This window comes from Dromaius novaehollandiae, chromosome 11 (assembly GCF_036370855.1).
Source record: "Dromaius novaehollandiae isolate bDroNov1 chromosome 11, bDroNov1.hap1, whole genome shotgun sequence".
In the NCBI taxonomy this organism is placed as follows: Eukaryota; Metazoa; Chordata; class Aves; order Casuariiformes; family Dromaiidae; genus Dromaius; species Dromaius novaehollandiae.
In genome coordinates this window covers 23833752-23856216 of record NC_088108.1, presented here as the reverse complement: position 1 = coordinate 23856216, position 22465 = coordinate 23833752, and the positions used below count along the sequence as shown (strand labels likewise).

General features: G+C 46.1%; 1 protein-coding gene across 4 annotated transcripts in view; it reads right to left on the bottom strand.

Annotated features, from left to right (window-relative positions):
- The window catches only part of MED12 (mediator complex subunit 12), a 38267-nt gene that overhangs the window by 14044 nt on the left and 1758 nt on the right, over positions 1–22465 (bottom strand). For all 4 annotated transcript variants that reach the window (XM_064518400.1, XM_064518399.1, XM_064518397.1 and 1 more), the window contains exons 3-26: positions 21758–21949; positions 19823–19982; positions 18300–18475; positions 17917–18027; positions 17094–17348; positions 14708–14854; positions 14322–14421; positions 13707–13843; positions 12706–12837; positions 12123–12249; positions 11229–11458; positions 10685–10765; positions 9605–9778; positions 9151–9295; positions 8094–8212; positions 7799–7942; positions 6837–7000; positions 6449–6580; positions 3937–4164; positions 3588–3732; positions 3192–3312; positions 2433–2534; positions 1602–1715; positions 1157–1320 (exon numbers count right to left, since the gene is read on the bottom strand). In XM_064518400.1, the coding sequence (XP_064374470.1) occupies positions 1157–1320; positions 1602–1715; positions 2433–2534; positions 3192–3312; positions 3588–3732; positions 3937–4164; positions 6449–6580; positions 6837–7000; positions 7799–7942; positions 8094–8212; positions 9151–9295; positions 9605–9778; positions 10685–10765; positions 11229–11458; positions 12123–12249; positions 12706–12837; positions 13707–13843; positions 14322–14421; positions 14708–14854; positions 17094–17348; positions 17917–18027; positions 18300–18475; positions 19823–19982; positions 21758–21949 (3600 nt within the window). The remainder of the gene's footprint in view (positions 1–1156; positions 1321–1601; positions 1716–2432; positions 2535–3191; positions 3313–3587; positions 3733–3936; positions 4165–6448; positions 6581–6836; positions 7001–7798; positions 7943–8093; positions 8213–9150; positions 9296–9604; positions 9779–10684; positions 10766–11228; positions 11459–12122; positions 12250–12705; positions 12838–13706; positions 13844–14321; positions 14422–14707; positions 14855–17093; positions 17349–17916; positions 18028–18299; positions 18476–19822; positions 19983–21757; positions 21950–22465) is intronic.

Sequence of the window (22465 nt, the reverse complement as noted above, 5' to 3'; positions counted from 1 at the left end):
AGGCATTCTACAGACATTTCAGAACTCATAGTGCCAACTCTGCAACATCTATCACTCGGACTAGAGGTGCTGATGATAAACACAGTTTTGCATACCTTTTACAGCTGCAAGAGCCCTGACACAATTTGGTGGCACTCACTGGCATCTACCAGAATACTTGTTCCTACATATCCAGGGCTGCCAACAGCTGGTACAAGTTGCAATATCTGACACTTTGCTGTTTCCTCCTGCACACATACGCGCACACACACACACACACCCACATTCTGCCTGCTGCGCATCCTTCCTACGTAGACTGGGACCAGCAAGGGAAGATCTACTTCTGTCAATGCTACAGTCAGGTTTCAGCATGAAGTAGGTTGAATTTATACTCATAAACAGGCAGCTTCAGTTCTTCTGTAGGCTGATAACACTGCTGTATAATGAGCCAATTAACAAACAACATCACAAAGCACAAGGCTGACACAGCACTGAGTGGAATGCAGGTTTTAAATTGTGACACTGCATCTTCCCTGCTGACAGAATAAATTTGTAACCAAGGCCAAGGACACCCTTCATCACTCACTCAATTTCATATGGTAATGGCAACAGCCACTCCAATCTGCAACTAAGTACATTATTAGCTAGGTTTCGGTTCCTCAAATGTCAATTTTCCACAAAGAAACAGAGTTACTGGTGCTGTCAGATTAGGGCTGAGCAAAAGATTTTTGTTGTTGTTCCTTTAATTAACTAAACAGGGCACTGCAAAGCCTAGGGATACATTAACAGCCTAGCTGCAAGCAATACTTAAGCTACACTCTGAGAGGCACCATTTATCACTTCGACGAGCCGTCTTCCTCATGCTTATCTTCTCTGCCTTCAGCAAACATCTCAGCAAACCACTCCCAGCCCTCCCCTCCTCGGTTACGAGCCCCGTGCCATTACCAGAGCAGAGGGGATGTGCAGTCCCCGCATACTTCAACACTCAATTCTTGACGCTGTTCAACCTTTTTGCTGGTGATGAGCAATCCTTAGCGCCATCACATGGCAGAACCACAGCTGGTTCTTTACTGATATTTCAACAAAATACTTGCCAAACCCAGCCTGAAGAAAATTGTATGGAATATACCTATCTGCAGAAGGGACAAGGACAAACCCAGAGATGGGACAGACTCACCTGTTGACAGATACTCCTTAGTACATACTTCGCATAAATATCCAAGCTAGCTGTTTCTATAGTTACTACCCGACCACCAGCTTTCCTGGTACCCAGCTCATCATCCATGAGATCATCGACGCCTCCAGGGTGGGAAAAGCCAGAGCCTTTCAGTTCTGCATCTCCTACAAGGAAGGAGCAAGTGTCACTTAATCACCAACGCCAAACCCAAAACCTGACCCACAACACAGCTTGAACTTTTGCACACTCTCCCTACGATCAGCAATCTCTCTGCAGATGACAGAGAGATGAAGCATACTGATAGTTCAGCCAGAGGGCTCCAGACAGACCAGCTACATATCCACCACAGACCTCCTCTGCCTTTCTATAAAGCCAATACATCTCTATCATCCATCCCACTAAAAACCATTCTTTCTTACAGGCTCGGGCTAACATAGGTACATACCCAGAACAAAGACAGCCTTCAGCACTGCAAAGACTGCTCCATCCACAATGCGATTCTGGGAAGCTGCCAGTAAGTGACGGTCACAGGAGGAACGGATTCCCACCGTGGGTTTGTCTGTGAAGAGGACAACGGTGAAGGGCAGTAGCCAGCAAGTGAAAAGGACTGAGGCTCCGGAGCTGCCTGAATTATATGTCAGCCAGTTTAGCAGGATCAAGCTCAGAAAATCCTGAGGCTAGTCCTTTCCCCCTCTGTAACATGGGGTCAATTTAATTAAGTATAGCATAGCACAGGGACAATTATGCTGTGACAACTGAACCATGAAATCCAAATGGAGGAACAGTGCCTGTGTCATGAACTCCAAGCTCCAACAGTACCCTAACGTAGTGTACGGGCTGGGTTTGGAGATCCGAGCAATCAGGATACTGATGAGGAGCCAAGAACAGAGCTTCCTGGACTGGTTCCATCATCGGACAAAAAGGGAGTGCTGTGAAATAGCAGCTTCTGGCACCAAGCTAAGAGGCTGTACAAAGCTATAGACCAAAAAAAGATGTGATCATTACTCCAATGGCTTAGTGACAGCAAGGCCACCTCTACTCATGAGTTCCCGGCCTCCTGAGCCTCCTCTCCAAGATGCCTGGCTACCATGGAATGAAATAAATGGAGGGATATTGTTCTTTGTCCTCTGCAGAGAGCAGCATATCAGACTAGGTCTGCTCTATTCACAGTAAGCAGGGCATGATCTCTGATCACAGGGTCCAGCATCTCTTTTCTTAGGGTGCAGGAGCCTCAGTGCTCTCACAATAAAGAAAGGCTCTATTTTCATTCACTTACTGCCATCTTGCTGGCATGGGTTCAGCTGTGGAGTCTTAAACAGATGGAGCAAAATCCGGCAGGTCAGACGTGCTCCTGGTTCTGAGTCCTGTTCACTGCAGGCTATGTAAAGACGACAGTCAACTTGAAATTTCTCAAGTACTGGGACAGCTGACTCTCAATCCAAAAGCTATTTACACTGCATTGCCCTGCAGCAGCCAGTGGAGAAGCTGCAGCAGGCTTACTGTATTTACAAACACAGAGCACATGCAGCAATTAACATGCAAGTGACCAAATAAATCAGTATTATTCCCAAAGACATGCACTGCATTCTGCTCACTCCACCTCCCCAACTTCACCCTGTCAGTCTGGATGCTGTAATCCCCAGAGCAAAGCTGGGAAGGCGGCTGGCAGAATAATGGCAGAGTGACCCAGACACCATAAGGCCAATTGGTCAGCTGGCTGCTCCAGCCAAAATGCTAACCCAAATCATGTCAGCAGTGGGAAACGCACTGCTGGAGTTCAGAGCTGAGTACACTGGTGAGACAGTGTGGTTGGTGACAGCTTCCTGTCCTTGTATCAGCTTGTTCCTGAACTCCAGGAAGTGAGACATGGAAACCAAAAGGCCAGAAATGCTCTAAAGCAAAAGATTCAATTCTGAAGTACAGTACTGTAAAGGAAATATTGGAGGCCTGTTTCACAGCTATGGGGTTCACAAAGCATTCAAGGAGCTCAGGCCTTTGGCCAGCACTGACAAGCTCTCTGCAGGGATGCACTTACCGGCATTGAGGAGCGAGGGGATAGCAGCACAGCGGATCAGGTCCTCCAGCAGCAAGCACTGCCGGGCAATGAGAATGGCAACAAAGGTGGCCAAGGAATCATGGAAAGATAAGTCACTGACCTGGAAGAGAGGAGATTAGCCAATGATCGCAACAGGCTCTGCCTCATTCCCACCGTCAGCTTGACTAGGAGCTGGGGGACAGGGGGGCCATAACCCCAGGTCAACATCCGCAATCAGCCCAGGCAGCAACAGTACTAAAAGGTAGCCCCAATACTCAAAGCCTTTCCCCCACCCTCAGAAGACAAAGCTCTATCCCTTGTTCATCTCTGCCTCCTCCCCAGGGATCCCTCCACTCCTGGTTCAACTCCTTTTCCCCTTTGGAGTGTTTCACTTGCATCAACATTGCAGAGGAGATCATTGAAGCCACAGGTCCCATTATTGGAGGAGCAGCACAAAGCTTTGAGCACACCCAGCCACTCGGCACTTAGAGACTTGCAGTAGCCAGTCAGCTCAGCACACAGGATAGCAATGTCATTCACCCTGTATTAAAAAAAAAAAAAAGAAAAGAAAAGAAAAAAAAAGTGGGGGTCAACATTTTAGACACACACACAGCTGGGTCAACAATTCTTTAAGGGACCCAGCTTTGACTCTTCTTCCAAGGAGGCCAAGCATGAGCTACTGGCTTTCTTAGCCTCCCTAAGAATTTTACCGTCTCAGTAAAACTCTGAAGGTTTTGCCTCTCACCTGTCTGGATCATGGTGTCCCACACACACGTGCATAAGTGCATTACAGACGAAGCTGTAGCGGTTGGCCGGGTTTTCATTGAGGCTCTTGCCCAGGTTGGTGTACGTAAAGTTAAGTGCAGATGGATTCTCAATAGTGTCAATCATGAACTCAGGTTCCCACAGCATGTTGGAATCAGATGGCTCAACATTGCAGTAGATTGTGTTCTTCACCTTGGAGCAGAAATCACTGAACAGGACAGGAAGGAGGGATTAGGAACACAACAGACATGTTTCCCATTGATGTGTGTAAGCAAAGCAATTCTGCGCAAGATAAGCCCAGCCCTGGGCAAGAATACATTGAGACTTAAGATCGGTTTGTATTACAAAGCTTCTCTCAGAGGAGTGAGGCTGGTTCTTTGCTGTGGAAGCACCTGGAAGTTGCCAGGGGGCTCAGTTAACATGGCACGAGAACGGCCATTCCGGGTCACATCCAAGAAACACCTAGTTCAGCCTTTGGTGCCAAAATAGGGGATGCCCAAAAAAGAGCATAAGAGCAAAGCAGGCATGTGACAACACTGCCCGAACATCCTTCCCACCCTAAGAACTTGTGGCTCAGACACTTTCAGAGCACAAGGTAACGCTCTTCTCAACAGATTTTCCTCCCACAGATTTGTCCACCTACTTTTTGTATCCAGCAGGCTTTGAGTTCACAATATGGAATGAGTTCCACAGCTGAACTAGAAGCACTACGAAGAAGGATTCCCTTTTGTTCTGAACCTAACATTTATTATTTTCTATTCACACCTCTTTGAGTTTGTATTGTAAGACATACTGAACACTCAGTCCCTTTTCCATAGGGATCAGGATTCATAAACTTCTGTCAAACTCCCTCAGTTTTCCTCACGAGGACGAGATCCACTCAACTATGCCTCATAAATAAGCCACTCCAGACCTCTGGTTACACATCTACTCACCCTCCTCTAAACCTTTCTAACTCCACGATGCGCTTTTTAAGCCAAGGAACCTCAAATCACAAGATACAGTTGCACCCTGAATTATATGGCAGCATAATGATGCCCTCTGTTCTGTTCTCCATTCCTTTCCAAACAATACCTAATATTTAGTTTGCTTTTTGACTGCTACTGAATACTATGATGACATTTTCATTGATGTATCTATTACAGCTACAAGATCCTCTATCTGAGCAGTAGCACATATCCATTGCTATGTAAAGCTGGGAGGGGAACAAGAACAATCCTTTGTGCACTATTTTGTATTTATCAACACAGAATTTCATCTGCCAATTTACTACCTAGTCACTGGGCCCTGCTACACCTATCTACAGTCACCTTCAGTTTTTATATTCTGAATAAAGTTACATGAAAAGTTTTGATATTACTACAACTTTGATATGTTGAACAACACAAGCACTAGCACAGACTCCTGTGGGACTCCTCAGGGAGAGAGTCACCCTTGAATGAAGCTTCTTCCTGCTCCTAGTCCCCAGTCCCTGTTGTTTGCCTGCGAGGGGCTGTTTACTTTAAAGACTTGCTGAATAGCTTCTGGGAATTCACTTAAACTAATATCAGGTTTAACACTTCCACGTGTGATGGCTCCTCCAAAAAACTCCAGCACACCTTTGACTACATCACTTCCTCTTGTTCTCAGTTTCATCCGGAGAGAGACTTCAAAGGCGCTCGGCAGCTAGGAGTTCAGCCAGCAACTGTCACAGTCCCTTGGGACACTGACACTTAGTGCCAGACGTCCCTACTGCACACCAGCACGGGAAACACGAACAGGGAGAACGGGCCGGGAGGGAAGACAGCAGAGCACCGCACTGGGAAACGGGCTTTAAGGAGAACCACCCTTTCACAGGATCATGTAAGTAAAAAACCAGTGAGACTTGCAGACTCTGTCGACGGGCTGCAGAGGAAGGAGCTCCGCAGGGGGCTGGTGGGGCACAGCTCCCTGGAGAAAGCAGAGGGCAGAAGGCCACGGAGTAAAGCGAGGCCACAGGTCAGAGCGCAGGGTGGGCCAACATCAGCAGAGCAGAAGTCAAAGAGCCAGCAGGGGCAGAACAAGGCCAAGGAGGGCAGGGTGGCACGAGAGCAAACCCAGAACCAAGCAGAAAAGGTTCAGAAGCAGTCCAAGGATTTTTAGAGCGCTGAACAAGGGCAGGGAACAGTCTTTACAACAAGCTGCTCAGTCAGCCAAGGCCCCAGACTGAAACACAGCAGTTTGGCAGCACTGAACCTCTCTACTTCTATCTTCTAGGAGTGGGACAAGAACAAACCTGTGGAGGTGCAGAGGACTACTGAAGGCAATTTACCAAAAACTACCTGAAGATCTAAGAGCCAAGATGGTACAACACTGGGTCATTATTGCCTACAAAACAGGGACTAGTCCCAAGATTTCGGTTCCCCATTGAGAGGATCTCAGGGACAATCTCATCAAACAAGATCACAAGCAAAGCTTAAGCCAAGGTGCCTCACTGGTCAGCACCCACTGCATCCAGCCTGCCTCAGACTCACCTAAAGAGCTCCCCAAATTTACTTTTGAGGTGACTGCAGGAGGTATACAGGTCGTAGAGATAGGCCAGGATACAGCGCTCTGCTGAGGAGCCATCTGAACGGTTCATGCCATGTTTCACCACCCCACACAGACTGTATAGAGACAAAAAATGCTGCAGCAGCATGAAAAGAAAATCTGAAGGAAGATAACCTCATTACATAAATATCACCCACACCTCCTGAGCACGCAGCAACATGCCCACTGGGTAACGTACCCCTTTCCCCTCAGATTCTGTGAGCTGAATCCTCAGGCACAAAGTTGTTGCCTTTTAGGAAATATTCCTGCCCCTTACAAGTCCCAAACAGATACCTCGTTTCCTTCCACACGGTGAGGGGAAGACTTCCTTACCCTTCGAAGACCTGAGCCATCTGGTCCTGGTTCAAGATAAGGCAGGAGTGGTAGTGCCGCAGCACAGCCACGATGCACAGGCACAGGCTGGTGGTGTAGCTGCCAACAAGGTCGGAGGATTTCAGCAGCAGTTCTGCCTCCACCACGCTCAGTTCATTCAGCAACTGCACCCAATGACAGAAAAACCCTTCAACAGCCACAGGGGTAAGGTAAGGTCAGAAATGGAGCAGGCACACCACACCCACAGCCTACAGGACCTGCCAGGACAGGGACTGGCAGGTGCTTTTTGCCTAGAGATGTACCCCAGGAACAGGTAATGCTCAATACTTGTGCTGCCTGAGTGAGAAATTGTGCCTAAGAGGCCTGCCAGCACTTGGCTATCAAAGGCAAATTATGATTTGAGCACAGATGGTAACAGGCAGTTTGTTTGGTACTTCTGTCCTTCCACACAAATCTCACTGGGCTCTCTTTTTAAGGTTAACATCCTCAATTCCATCAGTACCCATAGCAAGGCTCCAACAGACACCTAGCACAGCCAGCCAGAAACGACAACTGAATTTTAGTGGGATCCAGAATGCAGCCTGCACTGCCACCTGCCAAGCATCCTTGCAGGAGAGCGAGGTGGAGGAGCCACCAGAGACAGATGACCCCCTTCTCACTCAAAGCAAGGCCTTGCTACAGCCAGGGACAGAGATGCAAAGCAAGTCCTTTAAAGTCAACCTTGAGCCTCTGCAAAAATAATCCCCAGAACAGGACATATAGGACTACCTGCCACAAACAAACTGCTTCTAACAGCTGCAGCTCAGGAGCACAGCAATGACCACCTAATCTGACCACTTTCATGACACAGGTCAGAAGGCCACCAGTGATCCCAGTAGCCAGCCTTATCAAGGCAGCACAGCGCTTCTGCCTTTCAGGCTGATGAATCCATCCTCAGAAGCGCTTGGGCACTCCATGCTTACCTGGATGGCAAAGTCGATGAGACCGCTGATATTGAGTGAGTACTCCATCAAGTCAAAGATGAACTGCACATGCTGTACCAGAGGCAGGTGGTATGACATTCCCAAGGCAAAGCTGGTGATTTGTTCCAAGACATTGCGAGATACCTATGAGTGCAAAAAGATACATGGTAGTAACTCCCCCTGCAAAAGTCCCAGATCAGGCCCACCTCCCTTTCCCTCCAGGAAGCTGCTCTCAGTACTGCAGGGAGACATCGTCAGGGCCCAAGGAGGAGGGGCATTCTTGAGAGCCTCATACCTGAGATGTGACTTGGTGCTGATCAAAGTGAGAAAGGTGCTGGAACTTTGCAAAGATATCTTCAGCTGTTGGGAACGCTTCTGGCTTGCTCTTTTTCCTCTTCTGGCCTTCCTCTCCACCTGCCAAAGTTGGGAAGGCCAGAAAACAGTATTAAACCACCTTTCTCATCATGAGATGACTAGAAATTAGCCATCAGCACCTGCCAGTCCCTCAGCAAGACCATTTCCTGACACGCACCATAGCCAGAGAGCCCAAGTCTGGTCCTTAAGCCAATAAGCACCTTCCTGAATTCACAGCAATCAACTGCCCAGGAAGGAATTTCTAACCTGGGAACAACAGTACGATTAACATCTAGCTTATTGCAAGTAAAGGTATCCCCTGGAGGGGAACTACATTCTCTTCTGATTTAGATTTACACAGTCTCCCTGATGACAGCTAGATGTTCTAGATGGGATGTGCTCAGCCTCAAAATTTCTTTGCCAGAGCATCTCATCTTTTAAAGAATTATCCTTCTACCACATTTCAAGTCGCCTTTCAGGAACCAGACTGACCAAGAGAGCAAAAAAAGCATAGCTAGATTCTTAGCCGATGAAAATAGAGGTTCTCTATGATTTTGACACAGCTATCCAAGTCTCCTATCCTATGCCTTGTCATGCCCCAAGCATGACAGCATGCTATGTTTAATCAAGGTCTTTGCCTAACGTGCACAAAGTTCTCCTTGCTTCTGTACAATGGTCTCACTGCAAGAACTTAAGAAAATAAAGTTTGAAAACCGCAAGTTTTAGCCGGGTTCTCACTCTGAACCTGGTATGTCTTAATCCCCTTCTGAAGAAGGGGAGTTCAATTAACCAGATATTGTTAGCAGGAAACCAAATCTTCTTACTTGCTGCTCAGTATGTTTGGGAACAGAGTGTCATTTCAGACTGCCAGTGACTAATACAGCTTACCAGGCACTGTAGATTAAATAAAATCCTTTCACTGTAAGACTCAAAACAAAGGAGCCAGCCAACTGCAAGGTGCTCTTTGCTTAGACAGGAGAGGCTCAAGCTCTACTAACCTGTCTCTGCAGTGCTCTTTCTGTTTAAAACTTTTAGAATATCTTTGGTTATTTTCTTGATCGTATGCCGAGCATCATCCCGTTGTTTTCCAACCCCAAACAGAACTACCAACCGTTGGTTACATTCGTGACTGCATGATTCCTCCTGGGGAGCCAAAAGAGACAACTGCATTAGTAACTATTAGGCTGGATGGCTTAATTTCGTTTTATAACGGCATCTTTTAAAAGCAAAGGAAAGCTTCATCTCAGAGGTTACTCTGGGAGTAATCAGAGACATCTTGAGCAGGTCGCTCTCCTGCAGCAGGGCAGAGAAGCATGACTGTGCTCCTTACCCACCAGTACGGGAACAGAAGGGCACCAGGTTCAATACTGTTCAGCGAGGCTCATGCTTACAGCAGTACCTCATGATAGGAGCACAAGGCAGCAGCACGGGGGTTATAAGCAGGTCTTGTACCTGAGGAATAGGAAAGTGCGTTGCATACTGGATGTGCCGAGGCTGGTCGTATAGGGAGGCTAGCATTCCTTCTGCACACTTTTCCTTCAGCAAAGGCTTTGCTTCCTTTTCAGGATCCGGTTTCTCAGGGGAAGGGCTGGCTTTAGATTCACAATGCATTGGAGGAGAAAACATCTAGGGAGATGTAAGGACAAGACAAGGCAGTTACGGAACACGTTCACGTGTGCACTGAAGACAGATGAAGGATGCTACGTCTGCTCAGGCCTAGAAAGGAGCAGGAAGAGTGAAGGTTTGAGAAACATACAGTTCTTCGGGCACTGGGCAAGGCAACGTACTAAGACATCATTTACATTTCAGCTTCTGGTCCACCTTCTATACTGAGTTAAAAACAATGGGAAATAAATAACAATGCCTTAGGATTTTGGGAGCCTCCACAAAATGAGCCAGGATCCTGTGAAAGCAACATAGCTCTGAACATCACAACAGCCAGCGTGTACCTTGAAAGTATAGAAATGGCTGGAGGAAAGTAAGTACTCAGGGATTTTCAACCACCACACATCATTTTTGCATGGTTGCAGAATGCTTTCAAGCATTCTGCAACCATGAACTATGCCCACGAATATACTGAAGAACTGTAAAACCAAGGAAGTACTGAAGGCTACACAGTATGATGTAGGACATCCAGTAGGAGATGTGTGTCTTGTCCCACGTCACCAAGAATCTCGCTGCCAACAGTATTTGGCCATCGTCACTCTCCTGGTGTTATCATGGTCATCCATTTCCTCCCCACTCCCAAGCAGCTGTGCCCACCCAAGCATTGGGCTGGCAGCAGCCGCAAGGCAAGAGACCCCAGGAATGACCAAGATACATTCTACTCTGATGGATCCTAACCTGCAGAAACAGGTTATAAGGACCTTTTAGTTGCATCAGCTCCCTTCAAACGCAGCCACTTTCAGCACACTGGCACTATATCAGAGAACGAGGACTCACACAGAAGTGAGGCGTACGCAGTCCCTGGTCCCAGTACAACATACTGACCTATTTATTGAGTACCAGGTAGGAGAAACAGCAGGGACGTACCGAAAAGTCCGTCTTCTCCATGTCATCAAAAAGCACACTGGAGTTGTGGTCAATGTCCATGGACTCAGAAAGACCTGTGTCCTGGGAACAAACAGGGCAGCTTTATGTCTCAACGGTACACCAGGGAACGAGACAGGACTCCTTCACTATAGTGCTTCACTTCTATGTTGGACAGTGACAGCACACTGCTTCACACCAACACCCATTGCACCTGTTAAGGGAAACCCAATTGGAGCCAAACACACTGCGGAGCCCTGACATCAGGAGTAGGCCTCACAACGCCTCGTGCTATGCTGCTCACCTCTGAGCAGCGCAGGACTTTCTCATCTACCCCTTTACATTCTGCAGGCCATTTCCCACTACTTAGAACATAACCTTCTACTTCGGAGACTGAAACGCTAGGGAAATAGCCCGGGGGAAGAAAGACTATGAGTCACCAGTACATCCTCTGGCAGGCAATAGCAAGAAGGCTGCAAAGCTGGTAAGAATGGGGAAGCACAGCACAGGGAGCTGCAGAGGGAGGCCACGGTGATTGTATTCTCACCTCTAGCTTGATGCCACTGTTTCCCTCCGTCTCCTTCCTGTCATGCTCCTCAGTAGGGTCATCGAAGGGCGAGGGCGGGCGAGGCCCATGAGAGTCCATGGCAAGATCACCCCGGGAGATGAGCGTGCACATGTAGATGTTGTGAGAGAAGACATCATGTCGGATTAATTCACAGAAGAGCAGCACCAGGTTAAAGAACTCCACCTTCTCATTTTCCTTCCCAGGATCAGCTGGAAGGACAGCAGAGACGGTCAGTGTTATCAGAGTTCTTCTGTAACACTGAGCCTCATCAGACACCTGGTCTAGGACCACAGGTATTTCTGGAGATCTCAATATGGTCAAAATAGCTAATACGCAGTTCTGAGACTACAGCAGGGGCAGAGACCAGAAAGCTCAGCCTGAACAGGCAGCAAGTAAATAAGTAAACAGCGCGCTAGATAGTCTCAGGGACCAGAGGAACAGGATTTTATATTGGAAAGGCCATTCCTGGGTGTACATACATAGTCTCTCAACATTATTCATAACCATATCCTCTCCCCCTTAATTCGTTTGCAGTATGTCTACTGAGAAGCTATTCCAGAGCTTTGTGACTCACTAGTTAGAAACCACACCTTCTAGTTCTCAGCCTGAATTAACTCCTGACTAAGTTATACTCGTTCATTCTTGGCCAACACTCTGTTAACAGGGATGCTTCTGCATTCCCTTCCTGTCATCTGGCTCTTCAGGCTGCTCTCCCTCCCTCTCCAAGGATTGCTCTGGATTGCAAGGAAGCCAGAGAGAAAATCTGGGTACAACCAAGACCTACACTACAAAAGAGTAGCATGCAAGTCCAAAATTTTGCAGGAGAGAGAAAGCTAGTGGGAAACTGGGAGACCACAGGTTCTTATTACATACTTAGCATAGGAGCTTGAGTGTCAAGGAACTGCATAAGGACATCCTGAAAGACAGGAGCGCTGGCTGCCGAGAGAGAGCCTGAGGAGATGGAGCCCTTCTCATCCACGACTTCAGAGTCCCCACACCTCTGTCGAAATAGAAAAAAGTACAGGCTGCTGCCCCAGAGGGGAAACTCACTACCCATAAACACCCAGACCCTCAAGCCCTCCCTCCCCCCCCAAAAAAGAGATCCTCTCAAGACTATTTTCTATCTTGCACTTACAGGAAAGCCACCGTCACACAGAGATTTCTGTCAACTACTTCACAGTGTCTACGAATGCTAGTGCTTCTGCACTGCAATCACCTGTCTCCAGAAGTATCCAAGAGATATACACAAAGGGATGTACACAAAACAGCACCATGCCACAGGTTCATTTATGACCTGCTCTGGGTTAGATGAAGCAAATGCCATGGTTAACAGCAGCAGTGTTAAAAGGTATTGCACAGATCAGCCTTAGCCTGTCAGTGTTGCAACAAACTGGCAGTCAGATAACCACTGCTCTCCTTTACTGCTTTTAGGCTTCCACCAGGAATAAGGACTTACCTCAGCCTCTATCTCTGCTTGACGCTTTTCCAGCAGTTTGGCCACGACCATAGCCCTGTGGCGTCCAGAACGCTTATAGCTGACAGCCCATTCACACAGCAAGGCCACCACTGCATCATCATCTGGGGAGATCTGTTGAGATATAAGCACAATGGTGAGACTCTGAGCCAAGTAAGAGAGATGAGCAGCCCCAAGGCCTCAGGCTGGATACCACAGGGAGCCTACTGCAGTCTGCTACAGGCGCCTCTTCCTAACATGGAGAGGAGATGCCAAGGCAGAACCCTCCTGCTTTGTCTCCGCTTTCCAAAGAGACTCCACTTTGGAACACGAGGTGAACTACAGCCCTTAACAAATCTCCAAGCTGGAATTTCCTCAGGAAGTTCATCCCCTTTTCAGCAGCACATCTATGGGCTGCTAATCTTAGCACAAACTGGAACACAGTTTCTTAACAGCATTATAGCAAATAGGCAAACTACCAGCCTTGCAGCTCATTTCCAGGAACCAATGCAGCATCTGTTTCACTGAGGTCTTACACACCATAAATGTGTCACCTCCCAGGCTAAGAGGAACTTGAACTGTGAGCTCCCAGACTTCCAGGAAGCAGCTGCCAGCCCCAAATCTGGCAAGGCCAGCATTTACTATTCTCAGACACACAACATGTCTTTACCATTAATCTTCTATCTGGACTCATGCCTTCCATAAGGAGACTCCTCAGCCAGCTGTGTGGATTGCCTCAAGCCTACACACATCTGTTCACATAAGCTTAGACTAGCGCACAGACCTCCATTCTAACTTCAGTGAGGCTGTCTCCCTAATACATCTCTTAAGTTAGTTTCCCTAACTTAAGGCTGCACAAAATCTGTTTCAGCGGGGATCACATTTCTTGGCCATGCACCACTAGCTAGGCAGCCCTCTGCAGATACAGGACAGTTACTGTGGAATATAAACAAGAACATAGCCACTATCCAAGACCAGGACCCAGCAGCAATGTCCCAAGGCACCTCATGACTGTCTTTGGTTGGACCCAGCCCAAATATCCTGTTATATAAGGAATCCAAAGAATTGCTGAAGTCAGATCTTTCAAAGCTGTGACTGTCCAGAACTTCTAAAGTGTGCAAGACACGGCCAATAGTGAAACCTAAAACAGAACAAAGAAGAGAAAGGTATGCTTGGCAACTGGTACAACAGACTCTGGAGCCAAAAAAAAAGAAAAAAAAAGAAAAAATTCTGTGAGCTCATTGCTCAGGAGACAGCCTAGGACAGCTTAGGGAAAGCTGTACTGGTGAAGCAAGGGTCCATCTAGCTTAGTATCCTGACTCGCACAGTGGCCAATAGCAGATGTTAGGGGAAAGTATCGGAGCATGGCAAGTACACAGGAGTATAGTTCTCTGGTGCACATTTCCAGCTTCCAGTAATAGATACTCCTACTATGTCCAGGGGAGTTGAACCATGCAAGATTTTGCACTGGAAAGAAAAAAGAGCCATTTGGTTCTCTTCATTGCTGAGAATAAACTGAACACCAGCAAATAGGAAAAACAAAGAAAATGGCCAGATGGGAAGATTTTCAAGGTAACACACAAAACAGGGGAGAGAAATTTTAGCCTACAGCAAGTTACCTGCTGTGGTTTCCTGACATTTGTCAAATGACCAGCGAACCTCCACAGCCTGGCCACGTTCCTTTATCTGCTGCTCAATTTCACGGAGCTTTGCTCGAACCTAAAAAAAAAGACTTGCATAAACATACAATAGGATGCCTTAGAAGTGCTGTGCAAGAAACAGAAAACAAAGAGCATGACAGTAGTCCTACTTGATGTTAGATTTTGTCCATCTTCCAAGAACATCACTGTCTTGTTTATAGCAGAATGGGAGCAGTTAACTCCTCAGGAGTGAGACAGCACCTCTGGCTATGCTCACCACACAGCATGAAAAGAAAACCTTGAATGAACTAAGATGTAGCTAATACCCTGGGCCACTCTAGCTCCCTTTTCTGAAGGCTGCTCACCTGCTGTGTAAAGGCTGAATTTCCCCCTGGCATGGGCAAGTTGGATGGGGCTATCGGCAGGTGGTCCAGCGGAGAGCCAGTCTTTATCCTGCTGTCAGTCAATGAGTAATGCCACACCAGGGCACTTGGGCAACACAGAATTATACTCTGCAGCAGACAGAAAACCAGTATCATTGAACAAATCCCGATCAAAACACTCAAAATTAGGTTACTTCTTACAGAAATAACCACTCCTCTATCCTACTGTCCAGAGATACACCAACTTGTACAAATATTTACTTTTGGGGGGGTGTGGGGGGTATTTGTCTCAAGCTCCGAAAGAGTCTTCAGGCTAAAGACTATACTAGGATAGATAGGACTAAACTAGTTTTTTTGCTGTATTGACTTTCTTGGCCTAGATACGATTAAGAAGCCAAGGCCTAGGTTATCCAAAAAGGTTCTAGGTTATCCAAAAGCAGCAACACGTTGCTGCAGAGTTCCCTGCTGCTTCTAAAGTGAAGTTACTTTCTACAACTTGCATTGTCAGTGCGCTATCCAATCCTCCTGGCCCAGAAGCAGCATTTAATGATTTATAGCACTCACCAAGGTAAAGTGCAACAGAAATATGAGTCAACAGCTCTAAACTCATTACATTATTCAATAGTATTGTTATTATAATCACCATTATAATTATTATACATGTGCTTTCATTATTTTATGATCTTGTACAGACACCCACATAAACACAAGACAACTTCGCTGAACAATTCCTAGGAAACACCCCTACAAGCTTCTGGCTTACAAGGAGACAGACTTGAAGACAGACAACCAAGGCTGCTGTAAGCACTCCAAATCGAAGAATTCATAACATCTCTAAGACACTTGAGTAAAAGTTAATTACGCACACTGTTAGAAATGCATCTCTACTTCCAGCCTGACTTTACCCAGCTCCAACTTCCAACCACTATATCTATCTGTCTTAGCCTTATCTACTATCTGCAGGTCAAAAGATCTGCGGATCTTCTATCAGAAGTGTTCTTCTGATATATACTAAGACGAGACCATCACTAACCAAACTTTTCAATCAGGTTGTATTCAGACCCTAAGTCAGCCAAATCTTTGAGGTGTATTTGCCTGCATCTTTTCCCTAAAGTAAGCTCCCTAGACAAAGAATTTTTATATTCAAAAAGCCATGTTTCGCCACAGAGAAACTAGAAAAAAAAAACTTTTAAAATTGAAAGTGACTAAAGAAGACTTAATAGAAACAAAAAGGGGTTATAAATAACTCCCCATGCCCCTTGCTCTCCCGACTCTTACAGACAGATCTTTACTTCTAGCCAACTATTCCCTGGGAAGGTTCTTTCTACCCTGTTTGAGAGCTGGCTGGCTGCCTCTCGATCCTGCCAGTGCTCCTTGGTCTCAGTTTCAGCCTCTCTGTTGAGCTGCAGGCTCCCAGCTCTTTGCTCTCTTCCTCTCCTTCTGCTCCATCCCGCACTCTCTGAAAGCTTCTGTTTTAACAAGCTCCTTTGCTCCCCAGGAAGGGACAATCTCCACACCCTCCACAGGGATCCACCTGACCCAGTCACTCTGCTCTCGAAGGAGAAAGACACACAACCATGAACAAACACATTAAACACTACTCATCCATCTCTCTGATACAAAAGACTGGATGGACTGAGTCCCACAGTGACACAGTAGTGTTTGCCCTTAAACATCTCTTTTCAATAAGGCATCTGTAACCTTGCCCTTTTACGGCAAGGTATGACTTTATCAGTTGAAAATCTACACCTTAAGAGTTTGGAGTCATTCCTTTTCGTAGTCTGCCACCACTCCAGAAGAAAGTGGTCTGCCCAAACAGTAAAAGGTCAACCACACAAACGGCATTACTTTCTTTTTCTTTTTTTTTAAAAAAAAAAAAGAGGAAAAAAAAAAGGGACTTACCAAATTACAAAGCATTCTTTCATTTCTGGCATAATTCCTTTCCCTAGATGACAACTATTTACTGACATATAAAACAGTAAATGAAATGTCCCTTTCTCAATTCCTCTTCTGCAAAACTTCCCTAGGCATCTAAGGTATCTGAACAGAGCAAAAAGCTTACCAGGCTCCCCGCATGGGATCATAAACCATGACCCCTTTTAATTCATTGACAGTCTCTTCCCAGGACAGCATTCAGTACGCCCAAACCATTTTTCTCATGCAAGCCAGTAAAGGGCACTACTGTAGCACTGGAGTTTGGTACCAAAGCTCTGAAGCACCTCAGCAAGACTTACCGTTTGACAGTCAGGGTTTAAGACTTCCCCTCTCAGGAAGCTCTTGACTCAGCATGCAGTGATTTTTCTGTGATGGCATACAACATAAACTATCCCTGCCGACTCTGCTGTCACCAACTGTTATTCAAGCCTACCTGGAGGATGCAGCTGAGCCCATACACCACTGGCCGGTGCTGAGGGCACAGCAGTAAGTCACTGAAGGGGCTGGGGGGAGGATTCCCGGCGGCTGGCTGAGGGGTGGGAGTTGAAGGAAGAGCATTCCCTGGCTGCGTGGACAGGATGTGGGGCGGGTGCCCACCAGCACCATCCAGCTGCATAGCAAGCCTGCGGGTGCAGAAGTAGGCCAGACGTCTGGACAAGTACGCAGACTGCACAAACTCTCCAGAGTACTGTAGGGAAAAAAGGGGAAAACATCCTAGTTACAAACAATATAGGAGAAACCTCTGACCCTCTCAAAGGCATATATTGTGTGGCACTGCCTTACAGAGACGCTGCCTTTTACAGAGAGCTCCTTAGCAAAACCGTCATTCATTGGCTACTAAGCACCAAAGAAACTCTACAAATGCTCTGCCATGGCAATGACTCCATGTACCTCACTTTGCCCACACCCAGCCTTCCCTGGGCTTGGAAGGCCTGGCTAGAATATGTTGTGACAGAAGGAAAGAAAAGCCATTTCCCTGCAGTAGTGGGCAAAGAATCCCAAGAATCCGACTATCAGTCATGACATGGGCAGGGATTACCAGGTCTAGAGCAGGAAAACATGGTAAGGAAGGAAAGAAACAAAAAAGATCAGGACAAAGACGACTTCCTTGCATTAGCTGCCAAATGACAGTCAAATAGAAGGTCACTCCCTAGTGTTCTCAGAGCAAAATAGCTCATCATCCCTTAGGCAACAGGGAGGGGACTGACGACAGAGGAAGTTAGTGCTCTCCTAAAGCCAGATGGGCAAGTTCTCACCCGCAGCAGCAGGGGTAGGAGCATTTTCAGAAATTCATCTTCTCCTGATCGTATCTTCTCAAAGCACTCAAGGACCCAAGTCAGGAATTCATGTCGGTCCAGCATGCCATCCTGCACACAGACAACGGCAGAGCAAATGGACAAAAGCAACACTCAGCAAGGTCGGGCAGAGCAGCAGCAGCTGTGTGCTTTCTGAAAGCAGAAATACTCCAGAAGTTTGCACAGTTCTGTACGCTGTTCCAGCATTGAGCTCAAAACTACATCCAGCCCCGGAAGTCTACTCATAAAAGGAGCATATTCTACACAAATGAATCCCTTTGCATACTTCCTCCCTAGTGCCCCTCTGCCACACGCCCACCCAACAGCTCCCTCCAGTCCCTCACCTGGAACATGAACATAGCTAGTTTCTCATTGTAGTCCCACTGCTTCAACGCTTGTTCCACCTCTTGGGGCATCGGCCCAGACGGTGAACCACAGCCCTGCCCCGGGAGCTGCCTGTAGAACTCGGCAATTTTTTGCAGCTGCTCCGACAGGTACTTGGTGATGATCTGCGTCCATTCTGGAGAAAAGGAAACAGGTTAGCAATGAGTACAGGGGCAAGAAGAAGCAAGGCAAGAACTTGCTACCAGCCAAGTAAAAAAAACCCAGAAATCTCCTATGGTTTGAGAAGGACAGAAACACAAAGACAGGAAAGTAAGTGTCAGAATACTAGCTTTGCCTGTGAGCTGGAGGTGGCAGGGAAGAAGTGTGCACTGAAATAGGGAAAAGCTTCTGTGTCTGGGGAGGAAAAAAAAAAGTCACTTTGTCTTCGTACAAGAAAAGTTAGGAAGAAAGATTCCTTCACAACTGTTGCTGAGAATCAGCAAGTGGGGAGAAAAGGATTTCCAGCAGGGAGCAGCATTAGGCCAGCCTGATTTAGCGTCCTCAGTAATCTGACAGACATCAGAAACACTGGAAACACTTCAAGTCTGAACTTGTTCCTTAATCTGTTTCAGACACCAGGGTAAAGCCATGATCAGCTAATCTTCCAAATAATTACTTTCACTAAAACATAACGGTGTAAGAGACAAACTTAATACACGAAACAACAACACAATTACACTCCTCTGGGACAATGAAGATGACAAAGCCCAGGATAAAATATGCAATATCCTGAAACAAACAGTACTCAAAGGGTCAGCAGTAGGACAAACATCCAAAGACAGAGGAGATTAAATGGAATAAATATATCTAATAAACTGATCAACCTCCCATAATAGAATTAAGAAGCCTGTGTAATTTTTATACTCAAGATAAACAAGTAGAAAAAAAATCCATGGACCTCAGCTGCTAATACTGCTTTTTAAAGGAGTGTGTGTGGTCAGATCCTGTGGTGACAGCCATACAAACCAGGAAACAGACAGAGGAGGTCCTAGACTGCATTAATCTGGAGCAGGCCAGAACACAAAGGACATTAGAGAGAGGACCCAGTGAGGCCTAAAAAGGCCAGAAACACGAACAGGCAACAATATATCGGAATTCTCTGGGAAATATACTTGCTCACTCCAGAAGAAACTAATCTACCTAAGTGATACTTCACAAAAAACTGGAAATCTGTAAACGTTAAAAGAAAACCAGTTTATCGGGCACAAGGGAAACAGCACAACTAAGGGGGAGTTATCAGAAGGGAGGTGGAGAAAGAAGAGGTAGGCTGTAAGGAAGTATTTCTTGCTACCGAGACTTACTTTTCAATAGTGCTCTCACAGGTGGGCCCTGTTGCTTTAGACAGTTACAAATCAGAATTCTAGCATTTATCCGGCAGGAAACAAGTTCACATTGATTTCCAAGCTACCTTTTACTACTCAAGAGCAGCCTGAGACGGGAACAGCAAGGATGAACAAACTAGTGCTCCAGAGAAGGTGCTTACCAATGAAGGGATCAATGACATGCCGCTTTTTCACCTTGGTTTCTGTGATGGCAGCATAATAGGCACAAGTCATTTTGATGAGCCAGGCCGCTCTCATCACCGGAACAGTGTATTTTGCCAAATATCCGAAGACCTCTTCCTTCTTGCTAAAGATGGGCACCTGTAACAACGGGGAGGGGGAAACCACAACCAAGGACTTAGATAGGAACTATTCCAAAACAACCACATATACGATAGGATCCACGAGCTGTGCAGGGAAGAAAAAAGTACTGCGTTGCTCTGTGTTGCAAGAAACCCACTGCAAGAATTCATTTCTGGTCAGAAAGCAACAGTACCAGAGCTTCATGTCAATGCAATCAGAAGCATTAAGAAATAAACTGAAAGAAAACAAAAAACATAATTACGTCACTGTAAATCCACACCCTGAATCCTGCAAACAGCGCTGGTTATCCAGAGAGGACGTGGACAACAAAGAAAGGTACACACTACGGACTGAATCAGAAGCACAGAGTATCTTCTAAATGAGTGCAAACTGAAGAGATGGAACTCTAAAGTTTCGTAACCACTCTGTTTTGTTTACAAAAATCTTAAAAAAATCACAAGTGGCCAATAGAAGAGAGACAGAAAAAGGAAACTTCGTATTTATAGTAGGAACCAATTCATTAATCCAAGTTTCAAATTTCAAGATACAGTATGGGGGAAGTTTGAAGTTATCAGTCTGAAGTTATCAGACTGCAGATTTATAAAACAGAAAACAACAACACGTCAAATAAAAAAGTACAAATATGGAGCTTGTTTCCAGAGGGTACTATAGAGAGCAAAAGTATGGATGGATTCACAAAGGGATTAGATACATTCACGGAAAACAAGTGCATTTGGTAGGTATCTCAAAGTCCCTAAACTAACAACCGTCGATTCACTCATTTGCTGTTTCTTACATTCTTCCCCAATTATTCTCTGATGTCTCAGAGACACAGGGACAGATTGTTTGGCTATCTGAACCTGCAGCTACTGACTGCAGCACTGTTTACGTCCAATTCGATGAAGACTGATGGAGCAGATTGTCGGAAACTGGGGAAGGCCCCGAAAGGCTCAGGTTTTCACAAAGACCTTAGGAAACAAACAGCCAACAGGCAAGGGTGCAAGTACTAAGAGTTTACAGAAGGAGATTCTGGGGAAGCCTGACTTTCTCAAGACTGACTCGAAATCCCAAGGGCCAGGCAATCTCCAGCTGCTAAACTATGTCCTCTGCTGCTATTCCACAACAGGGAATTATGTTTCTCCATGAGACACAGTGGTTTCCCAAGTCCGCTGTTTATAGGCCCACCTTGATAGAGAGTTAGCTCCCCTATAAAATGGCAGAGTAAGACCCTTCTTTCTTCTTCCATACCCCAAAGAATTCAAAATGCTACCATGGCAACATCTAGCCCTAGATCCCAGAGCACAGAAACATTTTATAGTTTGGTCTCAACCAGGCTATCAGACAAACTTGCTCTAAGTTCAAAACCTGAAACACGTGCCATTGCAACAGAAGTCTGGGAAGTTACTTGGCTGCTTATTTCCAGTAATTCTCACTATGGCTTTTGAGAACTTGGAAACCCCCCACTACAGGAATGGTCCTAATCTAAACAACAGGCCAGCTGAGGGCAACAGCAGCTAGCTCCTCTGAAAAGGATCAGAGTCTCAAAATAAGTCAGTCATATTATACAAGCCAAAAGACAACCTCCGAATGACTGACCAGAAACCAGTTCTTTGGGTGGGGAGACTGCAACTACTGCAGTACAAGTTCTGAATCTGTTCTTCAAGCTGAAAGCTTCAAGCGATGTGCACAGAAGAAACTTCTCCAAACAGTAAAGCCTTCTACTAAACGAAAATTTCAGAAATAAGCATAGATAATATCCTTTGCCCTGCCAGGCAGCCTCCCCTGTAACATACCTTTTTGGCGAGATGAGTGAGGGGCTTAGTTCCAGCCAGATCTGTGAACCAGTTGTTTATGGCACTCTGAGAACGTGCTGTTACCAGCCAAAAGTTATCCTTCTGATTCACCTGGGGTTTCCGTCTTCCCGTGTCAGGCAGTGTATTACAGCGCAGCTTTTCTGCAATAATACTACTAAAGTTTGAACTGATCTGAAGGCAAAAAAAAAGAAAAGATGAATTACATTTTATACCTCAAAGACCTGTTCTACATGCTTAAAATCCTATCTATCTTTTCTATCTGTCCTTCCTACCATAAGTCTCACTAGTGCGAGCTTTTGAAGCATAAAAAACCCCTGCCAATAATTCCCTTTGTTATATCTGTAAAGAGGAGCATTTCAGGAAGAATCCATACAAGACGACTGAACATTTTCAGCAAACGAGCAGGGACTCAGGTTCAGATGAACACACTCTTTACACAAACTTATGTCAAACCAGATAGAAGGCTGCTGGTATGGACGTCAGCCAAGGAAAATGGAAATACTGTGCTTACTGATTTCTTTCCATCCCAGTCCATTACTCCTCCTCTCATGAGGGAGACCAGGAAGTGAACATCTTGATTTCAGAGATAGGAAACATGAAGTTAAGGTCTGTTACGTAACTCCCATGTTTAAGTTGCCAGATGTTTCAAGAAATCCTCTCTTCGACCATGGCAATAATGTGACCCAA